The sequence below is a fragment of the Phoenix dactylifera genome, chromosome 9, assembly GCF_051530095.1.
Source record: "Phoenix dactylifera cultivar Ajwa chromosome 9, Ajwa_hap1_PhDact_Kaust_v1.1, whole genome shotgun sequence".
In the NCBI taxonomy this organism is placed as follows: Eukaryota; Viridiplantae; Streptophyta; class Magnoliopsida; order Arecales; family Arecaceae; genus Phoenix; species Phoenix dactylifera.
This window is the reverse complement of record NC_143198.1, coordinates 20,909,488-20,919,448: the sequence shown is the minus strand read 5'-3', so window position 1 is coordinate 20,919,448 and position 9,961 is coordinate 20,909,488. Positions and strand designations below refer to the sequence as shown.

General features: G+C 38.8%; 1 protein-coding gene across 1 annotated transcript; it reads left to right on the top strand.

Moving 5' to 3' along the window:
- Nucleotides 1–2,813: 2,813 nt before the first annotated feature.
- LOC103709199 (uncharacterized) lies at nucleotides 2,814–8,668 on the top strand. Its single transcript, XM_008794427.5, has 6 exons — nucleotides 2,814–3,054; nucleotides 3,925–4,535; nucleotides 5,913–6,013; nucleotides 6,578–6,661; nucleotides 6,747–6,857; nucleotides 8,213–8,668. Exons 2-6 carry the CDS (start codon nucleotides 3,941–3,943, stop codon nucleotides 8,252–8,254), a joined length of 933 nt encoding a protein of 310 aa, XP_008792649.2. The 5' UTR covers nucleotides 2,814–3,054; nucleotides 3,925–3,940; the 3' UTR covers nucleotides 8,255–8,668.
- The last annotated feature ends 1,293 nt before the right edge of the window (nucleotides 8,669–9,961 follow it).

Genomic DNA, 9,961 nt, shown 5'->3' with positions numbered 1-9,961 from the left:
TTGGACTTGTGGAACTTGATCTACCGGAGATCTTGGTGGTGACTTCTAGACTGAGCGTTTAGGACTTGGAGCATGATGCTGAGAGGCGTTAAAGACTCCTCTGCTCCTTGGTTTCATGGCAGCAACTCGGTCCCTTCCTCTAGCGCCAACTGTCGCTGGAAATTGGACCCGGGGGCTGCCGCGAACCGAGAGGGGAGGAGCTCCGCTGCCGGGACGGTGGATGGCGGTGCGTCGACTGGTGGCGTCCTCCTGAAGAGTCCTGCAAGAAAGCCGGTGGCCGGGCTTTCCGGCGCCGGCCCTCCGAAGCTTAAGTCAGAGGGGGCTAATATGTGAGGGGAGTAAAGGAGGAGGAATGTTTGTTCTCTCTTTTGTGTATATTTGTGTCCGTTCTGTGTTGTCCCCCCCTCCCTTCTTCCCCCCAGGTTCCCTTTTATAGGAAGATATTATGTTACTTGGGAGGTGACAGGAGGATTTGTCCTCTTTTGTGATAATTGGACACGATTTTGCTCATTAATGGCGTAGTGGAGAATAAGGCCGGATCAGACCGGAGTCAGGGAGTTGTCGCGGTTGATCGGACCCATTGGGGTGGTTGAACCGCCGGCCGTGGTAGGCCTGGGGTTCGTAGATGGTAAGTGCATTGATTGCTGAGAGAACCGGCGGTCAGGAAGAGCCATACGCTTTGATGGTTCAGTGATCCGGAGATCATCTTGAGCCGTGTTCATTTAATGACTGAGTGCATCGGAGGGCTGAGGGGGTCTCATGCATTAATGATAGGTCGTGCCGAATACCTGCGGAGATCTCGTGCCTTAATGACTTAGGGATGGTGGCAGGTTGTAGTGGAGTCATGTATTTAGTTGTCAGATCCTTTAAAGGGTTAGACGGAAATTGGATATTTGGCTAAGGCACGGGCCCGGCACGGATGCCGAGCCGAGCTGGTTGCTTAGCGAAGTGTCCTGTGGCGTGGTTGCCTTTCTGGTCTCGGCCTTCTGGTCTCGGCCTTCTGTGCTCGGCCTTCTGGTCTCGGCCTGCTGTGCTCGGCTCGCTGGTCTCGGCCTTCTGTGCTCGGCTCTCTGGTCTCGGCCTGCTGTGCTCGGCTCGGCCTATGAGCTCGAGAGCGGAAGAACCCGATCACTTGGATGAGCTCGAGAGCGGAAGAGCCCGATCACTTGGATGAGCTCGATCTTGCTGACGGATTTGGGTGCTATAATTGCATTTGTGGGGTGGTCCATTTTTCCACCAACATATATATATATATATAGATATATATGCATGTATATATGTGTGTATTCAAGAAACTTATTTTCTTCATACTTATATCCATGTGGGGAGGGAAAAAAAGCCTCTACTCGGCTACAAGTTTATTGTGTACATAGTAGGGGTTCTATTTCCCTCTTCATAGGAGTTCTAGGTATAGATTTTTATGGTTCCAATGAACCAACATTAGATTTTAAAAGATTAGCTAATCAATCATAAACTTGCATAACAATTTTAATAAGTGCTTAGTCCATCATCCATGTTTTAAGGAAGCAATCCTCTTACTTATTTCCCACATTGATTTCCTCTTGTGATAAACTGGGTTCTCCTATAAAAAATGAGTTCCTGATTCACTGTGTAGGAATCGGTGGAAAGGCGGAGTAGGTGATATGTTATAGATTAACATGTAACACTCCAGGGAACTCTGATTAACCTAGCAAACTAGGGGTAACCTTCTCATTTTTCATTGAGTTGCTAAAGCATTCCTTATGCTACAATTTTCATTCGTCATGTTAATAAATATCTAATGTAAAAGGGGTTTGGTGATGTGAAGGAATATCCAATGCCGCTATATCCTTCATATTCAGAGCATGAATTACTTTAATTTTTGTACATAACTTTTTGTGAAAATAGAGACGACTAATTCAAGCTATCAAGATATTCATTGAAAATTAGCTACCAAGCAGAATGTATGTGACCATAAAAGTAAAATGGTGATGGTGGATGCTAACTTAGAAGCGTATGGTCACGACAAAGTCTTTATCAAGCATAAATATTTTTCATATGTCCAGAAAAAAAATGCTAAATTTGATAATAATAAGATTATTGTTACCTTATTTATTTGTTAATCTATCTTAATATTTTAATTCATAAATCATAATCCACAATGCATCCCTTATATTTAATAAAACATTTTACACATCAAGGTAGTGTAACCGTATCTGGACCATGTTACAGCTTCTGATTAATCAATAACTTCTAAATAATATATCAATAAATTTATTTTTATAAATACAAATATTTTTAGCTAGTTAGGGTGCATGCATCAATATGTCTTTTTGAGGAAAATGGATAAAATTCAATCCAAATAGCACGGTAAAATGTTGCTACTTTTTTGCAAATATTGTCAACCATATATGCATCGTTGTTGATAGTTAATACATGTCCATTAAATTTTAGGAAATATATTAGTTGGCTGTAGTTGATGGAACATATGCATCAAAGACATCCATTTCAGCAATACATAAGGGATAATATCAAGATATTTGTACATAAGTGGCATCTAAATCTTACATTTTTTTGATAAATTTAGAAAGTAGATCTTGAGAGTATGATTTGAGCTTGATTAAGTTTTCATTTTGAATCAGAAGATCTTGAGATTTAGAAGCTGCCATGGAAAGTACCTATCAAAGTCCTACCATGATCTCATTCGTAAACATGCAAGGTGAGATTAACAGCATTTTACTTTTCTTTAATCCAATTACTAAAACAGAGTTGGCAGAGAACGCAAAGCCCCCACCAATCACGGATTTTAAATTCAGTGTCAGGAATGCAAATTTGTGGCATTGACGGGGACATTCTAGTCCAAATAATCCTGTGAGGGGAGGACAGTCCCCGGCCCTCGTTTCCTGCTCTGTACGGTGTGGTCCGTGGGAGGAGAAAAAGGGAGAGATGGTTCCTTGCCTTTCCTTCCCCTTTGTCCCTTCCCATCCTGCCCCAAAACCTAGGGTGTACATCCGTCTCTACTGATTTGATCTGGAAGCTCTCCGATCCGAGATCGTTCCTCCCGGGTCTCTTTAGGTGAGTTCGATCCCCAAATTGATGCGCTAGATTTCAATTTTTTCCAGAAAGAATGTTAATATCTGTTCCTGTAGCTTTGATTCGGACTGATTTCTTGTTTTTTTTCTCTTTTTTTTGTGAATTGGAGTTTGGTTTGTTCGGTTCGAAATATTGGTGTTTTCTGCGGATTTGATGCTTAGGGTTGTGTTTTGTTGCTCTTTTCGTTGTCAAAGTTCAATCTTTTTGATGTCGAGATAACACAATACAGCTGGATCGCCTACGCATGTTTTTATTTCTTGCTGTTCTTTTAACTTTTGATGTCAACGGTATGGGCAATATGGGTATATTTCTTCCAGTGGCTTTTTGGTGCATGTCTTAATGGTTTTGGACTGGAAATGGTGTTTAAGAATGACCGTATTTCAGGGATTGCCCAACGAGATTTGACTTTGATTTGATGCTGTTGAAATTTTGCTGATATGATCTGGTTTTCTTTAATTGCAATGAATATTTTATTTCTGGTTAACCTCATGGATGGTGTCTGAACTCATTTTTTGTAAAAGTTCATCTTTTTCTTTGTAAATTTGGCGAACAATCCTGAACTTAAAATGTGTTCAGATCTTGAAACTTAAGGAAATATTTGGTTTTCTGATGTTGGGATTTGCTAAATTAAGCTTCATTGCTTTCTGTTGTGGTTAAGAATATGAAAAATTGAGCTGATATTTTGGAGCTACTACAAAATTTTGAAGAAAATACCATTCAGTTTTGGTCCACCCCTTTGTGGATAGTAATTTTTTTTTTTTTGTTTTTCCTGATTTTGTGATGGTAATATACATTTGCTACTTGTATGATGAAGTTATCATGAAAATGAATTTTTCCTCACTGTTCTGACAGTTAAGCTTTTGCAAAGATGGACAATCTCTGGCAATTAGGGAATGAGTTCCGAGGCCAATCGAAGGTCTTGGAGGACCATCAGTGGTCCATTATCACTTCAAAACTGGCTGAGCTGACAAGGTCAAAGCCTGAGCGCATGAACAACCCTGATTATACAAGGAACCCTGTTGAAACAAAACCATGGGACAAATTGGGCTTTCAGGAGGATAACAAATTTGAGAATCTCAATCCTAGTCTTATGAATCTGAATCTCAAGATGAATGAGGCAACAGTGAAGAGTCCCTTCCGTAATAATGTTTATAACATGAACCCATTGTACCAGAAAAGCAACACTAACAGTGTCAACAGTTTCAAGATGAACGCTGGGATCAACAAGTATGCTAGTAACATTAGTGGCAAAGAGGTCAACAATCATAACAGCAGCAACAGCAACAATAATAGCAGCAATAGCGGCAGCAGCAACAACAATAACAACAATAATGCTGCTGTTGACAAGCGATTCAAGACATTACCTTCAATGGAGATGCTACCAAGAAATGAAGTTCTTGGTGGTTATATCTTTGTGTGCAACAATGACACCATGCAAGAAGATCTCAAGCGACAGCTGTTTGGTATGTTCATCTTTCACCTTTAGTCAATTTGCCAATTTTGTGGAATGTTTTCCGATCTGCGTTAATTGGTAAATGACATTTGAAGAAAAATTTGACTTGTAGTGTGTCTGTTGAAGTCTTATTCTATAGCTTCACACAACAGATTTGACCTGAGTTAATGATTGGATGGAACGGTGAATGTACCAGAAATTTTATGATGATTTTATCCCTTTAATACTTTCTTGTAATTTGTCAAGGCAAAAGCTATTTTTGCTATATATAAAATTTCGTACTTGGGTCTCATCTTTTTTAGGTGTTAGCCTAAGGATTTTCGAATTTGGTTACTGCTATTGGTGGCTACTTAGATATTTCACAGTTTGTATACAGCTAGTTATCAGACTTTAGTTATGGAGCTTATTTCACTTCACCAGGTTTGTTTTAATCAAGCCAGTCATGTGGCTGGGATTGGCTGCATTTGGATGATATCAGCCGTTTTCTGGAGAATTTGGGTTCAGTTTTAGGTTAAATCAATGTTTTAACGTACAAAGCTGTGTCCGAGATTGTGTGATTCCTGCTTCAGCATCCTGGTGGAGATTTTGAACCCTGGGAAATGGTAAATTGTAAATAAACAATATTTCGTCACTCTCTTGATAATTGCATATTGAGCTTCGAGTAATACATATCTTTGTTACCAACATCAAGAATATTGTGTCATGCTGTTGCCTTTACTTGCATATTGCTGTTGACAAAAAAATATTATTTACTCAGTGAAATGGTCTTCCTTTCTCCTGTCTTCCTTCTATCTTTTTCACATCTCTAATTGGCGGACATATTATAATTTCCATTACATTAATATCCTAAGAAATTTAGCTACACAGAGTCATGGGGCGTTCAAGTGCTTCATCAGAAGGCATAGATATCAATATTTAGTTAATACTATTTCAGAGATTGGTACCCTGTTATTCTGGTCTGAGGAAACTGCAAAGTCCTCCTGTAGTTAGTTTTGATGGATGCTTTCTTTTGCTCGAACTATGAGTAACCTGTGCGTAGAATGTTGGTTGTTGATAGGGTGACTTTCATTCTAGTACACCTAAGTTAATTGTACCTACACATGTCCTATCATTTGTGGCATTCTATATGGATTTTGGATGGTATTGCCTTTGTACCAACTATTTGGACAGCAGTCTGCTCCTTAGGATTGTATTTGTCATGTTTGATTGCAGTTATTGTTGTTAGCAGCTCGATATGTGATCTATTATGTTTCTCTTTGCTCATTGCTCTTGTAGTTCCCTTTTGCTACCTTTTCACCAAGTTGTGTGATTCAGTTTCATGAATATTACTACTAGTTATCTGCTTCATGTTGCAAATTTTTCACCTGCTGCTAATTTTCATTTGCAGGCTTGCCTCCAAGGTACCGTGATTCTGTCCGGGCAATTACTCCTGGGTTACCTCTTTTCCTGTATAATTATACAACTCATCAACTTCATGGGATTTTTGAGGTTTGTATATTTGTTTAATATTTCATTTTTCACATAGATTTTGGTGTGATTATATGTGTTTTTAGGTGGATGTTAGGCATATTTTAGCTGTACATGACAGGAACTGAAAACTTGATGGGTGAAAGTGAAACCCTTGTTTTTTATTAAAAAAAGAAAAAACAGAGACTACTATAGAACCTCCTTGATGTTTATTGTGAGGTTTGGGATGAGAAAATTGTAGCTTGACATATCAGAGCGGAGATGTTTTTGGTTTTTATTATGCTTCCAATTTCATATGTAACATTTCTCTTTCGAGGGTAAATTTGCCAGTTGAAAATTAAATACTAATGCTTGTAAGTTTCACAAACTGTGCTTACACTTCAGAGCATCATGGCATCAAAAGTGCAGGTTGAATATTATGCTTACCACCTGTAACAACTTATACCATATGCTTGCCTTACCCCTACTATGCAATGATTATGTTCAGTCATGCCAGAATCTAAAAATACTTAAGTGTGTGCACAATGCTAAGCGTATTAACAGCTTATCTTGCCCTCTTCACTGAACCTAGTTTTTTTCTTGCAGGCTGCTAGTTTTGGGGGTTCAAACATTGATCCAACAGCTTGGGAAGACAAGAAGTGTAAAGGAGAGTCTAGGTTTCCTGCTCAGGTGAAGGGAATTAAAACTTGAAAGTTATATTTTGTAACAATTACTTCATTTTTTCTATATCGAATGCTCTTATTGGGCAATATAGGTGAGGATCCGTGTTAGAAAACTCTGCAAGCCTTTAGAAGAGGATGCTTTTAGGCCAGTTTTGCATCATTATGACGGTCCAAAGTTTCGACTTGAACTCTCCATGACGGAGGTAATATGTGTTTCCATATCTTTTTTATGATCACACTTTTGCTTAAAACAACTATGTTACTTATTCTTTTCAATCTGTCTTTGTCCATAAATAACAAGAAACGGTTGCCTTTATGCTGTTTCTTTATGCATGGATCTCTAGACAATCAGCTTAAATAGCTGATCTTTTCGCTATATTTATTCTGATTATATTCCTAGCTGTATGTCAATGTAAATTAATTTAGATTAGAAGTCATAATTTATTTTGTTGAAATTATAGTTTCTTGTATAAATGCTTATCAAATGTTGCTGCAATATGCATTTGATTTTCAGATTTGAAACTCCTTTTCATAAATTCCAGCAACTATTCTCCAGTCTTAAACTTTTTGAAGATCTTTGATTAAAGGGAAAATAATCTGATTTTCTTTGGGTTCAAGTTGCTCTACATAGTTGTGCAACATTACTGATCTTCAAAGTTTCTTATAAACTGGTTGACATCTTGCTGCCATGTAACCACACGACACCTTGAAGTTGTATATCTATTTTCTTTGCCTCCTTTATGCAGTTTAGGCGCTATCACATCCTTAACTAACCCACTATCTAACTTTTTGATCTTGCTTTTAAATTAATGCACCCAAATCCAGTTCTTGGTCCGGTTTTGGATCTTACAGAGCTGCCCCTTTTGAAGAACTAATTAATACTTACGTGCCAGACCTTTTCGATGCCAACACTTTGTCCCCTCAAAATCTGAAGGAATTTAAAAGTATGAAAGCATAATGTTGTGATGTAGTTCCCATTTCGTCCAACTTGCATGCTGTTCTATATATGTCTCTTAAGCTTGTCATCCAAGTTTCTGAGAGGTAAATGCTTGCTGACCAGAAGATTGCATATTGGCCTTTTCATTTCTTTTTTTCCACTACTTTTGGCTTATCTGTTGAAATATTAATTCATCAAGTTATGCTTACTGCTTGCAATTTTGCATGGGAAAAATTTTTGATATCAAGTGAACTAAGTTTAAATGTCACACTGCTTTTTTTATTTAAAAAAATAATTATATGTTCTGTGATAGTAATGTGGCTTGGCTGGTCGACTTGCCTTCGATTTCTTTCTTGCATTCAAGCCAATCCATCATTAGTGTGTTTATTTCTTTCTTCTATTTCATCAGTCTTGTATGCTTGCTGAATTCACTTTTAGCAAACCAAGTCCTTTAGATTCTTATGATATTGGTTCAGTATGTTTATGGGTTTTATGATTTATGTCCTCTGTGTGCTTTGGATATGTTTCTGGAGCCTTTCTTGCCTCTCAAAATTATTTTGTGATGTAGTTTTTTTTAAAAAAAAAATTAGAGACTGATTATCTATTTTTACATGTGTATAGACTTTGTCGCTACTGGACTTGTGCGAAAAAGAAGGCATCTGAGTCTATATAGGGGGAGATGATCTGTTTGAGGCTTCTGGCGATGTAGTAGATATATGCATATGCATGTTTTTGGGGTGTAGGTCAGCTTTGCCTTCTCATAAGGTTTTCAGTGAAGCCCAAGCTTGAAAGGTCTGCGACTTGGGTTGTATTTCCAAGCAGAAGGATCTGGTGCTTTGAGGGCCACGAAGGTAAGAGCCAGTCAGTCCAGTTTCTGATACCTTGGAAATGCAAGTGTTACATATGTAAGTAGGATTCCTGAGTGAAAGGAATAGAACCCTGTAATCTCTCTGTCATGATACTCCAAAATGAGGCTAGTGCATGGGAACTGTATTGCCGCTGCTGGTCGTTTAGTGTGTGTCTTTCTTTCTGGACATATGGTATTTCTGGATGCAACTGCTGCAGATATGTTGTCTCTTTTTTGTTTTTTGGTTTGCTTCTTGAGCTCTCCCTCCAGGAACATGTTTTTGGTAGTTTATTCTGGGATGTGGCAGGACCCAGCAGCTTAAAATGACTCTAATGCTTCCTCCCTGGATAAGATGGTGACTGATGCATGATCAGTTTCGGCATAAAAATGTGAGACGAAGTGGTCGTCATTTGCTCGTGTGAAAGATGTGGTATTCCCCGTGCAACGATGTGCTGGAGCCTTGATTTGGAGGCAAATTTTGGGGACATGATGTGATGGTCTTATTGTGAAGCGGAATTACGGGTCCGCTATATGCATCCTGCATCCGTCCAATCAGTTATGACTGGTTTCAGATTATCCTTCGGGCCGTTCTTGGGTGGCTAAATAGTGGGAAATTTATTTTTTTTTCATCGATCAAGTTATCTATATTCTTATACTTTTTTAGGTAGGTAAGTAATTTTCCTATGGATAGCACTTATAAAATGGGAGGAAGGTTTTATCTCTATCTGGAAGAGGAGTAAGTTATTTTTTCATCAGGTGGTAAAATAATTTTTCCTATTTTTATGTCTACAGTATCTGTAACTCTAATATTATATTATATGTATTATACGTATTCTATAAGATGTATAAGATATATCTCTAACTTATTTGGATTTCAAGCTGAGCTTTGGTCTACCTCGTTTTTTTTTCCTTCTCAGTTTAAAAAATACAAAAAAGATTCATCGATTCGGTCGTTCTTCATCGCCACAAGCTCGTCAACCAGGTCGCAGGGATCATGGTGGAGCTCTGCACGACGAACGCGCCCCGTTGATCGGCCCAGTCCTTCCCTGCCACTGTGCGTGGTGCATCATGGCACACAACCGCACCCGTGTCGGGACCGGCGGACTTCGTGCTTTTCGGCCCAAAATTAGCGAAGAAAGACGTCACGCCGCAGCGTGTAGCAAACAGCATGCGGTTCTTGTCCTTGAGGTAGTCATGCTTGATCCCCATTGTCCCCATGAACACCGACATCAGGAAGAATCCGATTAGCTAAATTAGATATCATCCCATCTTCTGGACGAATAGCACCGTGGCTCAGTAGCTGGGGAAGGTCTCGCAGAGCGCGATTATGAACATGGCTTTCGACGCCTGGGACACTCGAGCGCATTCACGTCCTCCACCTTGCTTGAGTTTTACATATTTTATATTTTTTTTTCGTTATTTTTTTATTATTTAAAATTTTAAACTTGAAAACTTATGTTTGGCCAAACTATTTCCAAATATCGAACTTTTGACGGTGATTAGAACTCGACCAAAGGAGTATA

Excerpts from the sequence above, each read along its gene's own strand:
- LOC103709199 (XM_008794427.5), top strand. The coding sequence starts at position 3,941 with ATGGACAATCTCTGGCAATTAGGGAATGAGTTCCGAGGCCAATCGAAG. Across the intron at positions 6,014-6,577 it reads AACTTCATGGGATTTTTGAG|GCTGCTAGTTTTGGGGGTTC; the intron begins GTTTGTATATTT and ends TTTTTCTTGCAG. Across the intron at positions 6,858-8,212 it reads TTGAACTCTCCATGACGGAG|ACTTTGTCGCTACTGGACTT; the intron begins GTAATATGTGTT and ends ACATGTGTATAG.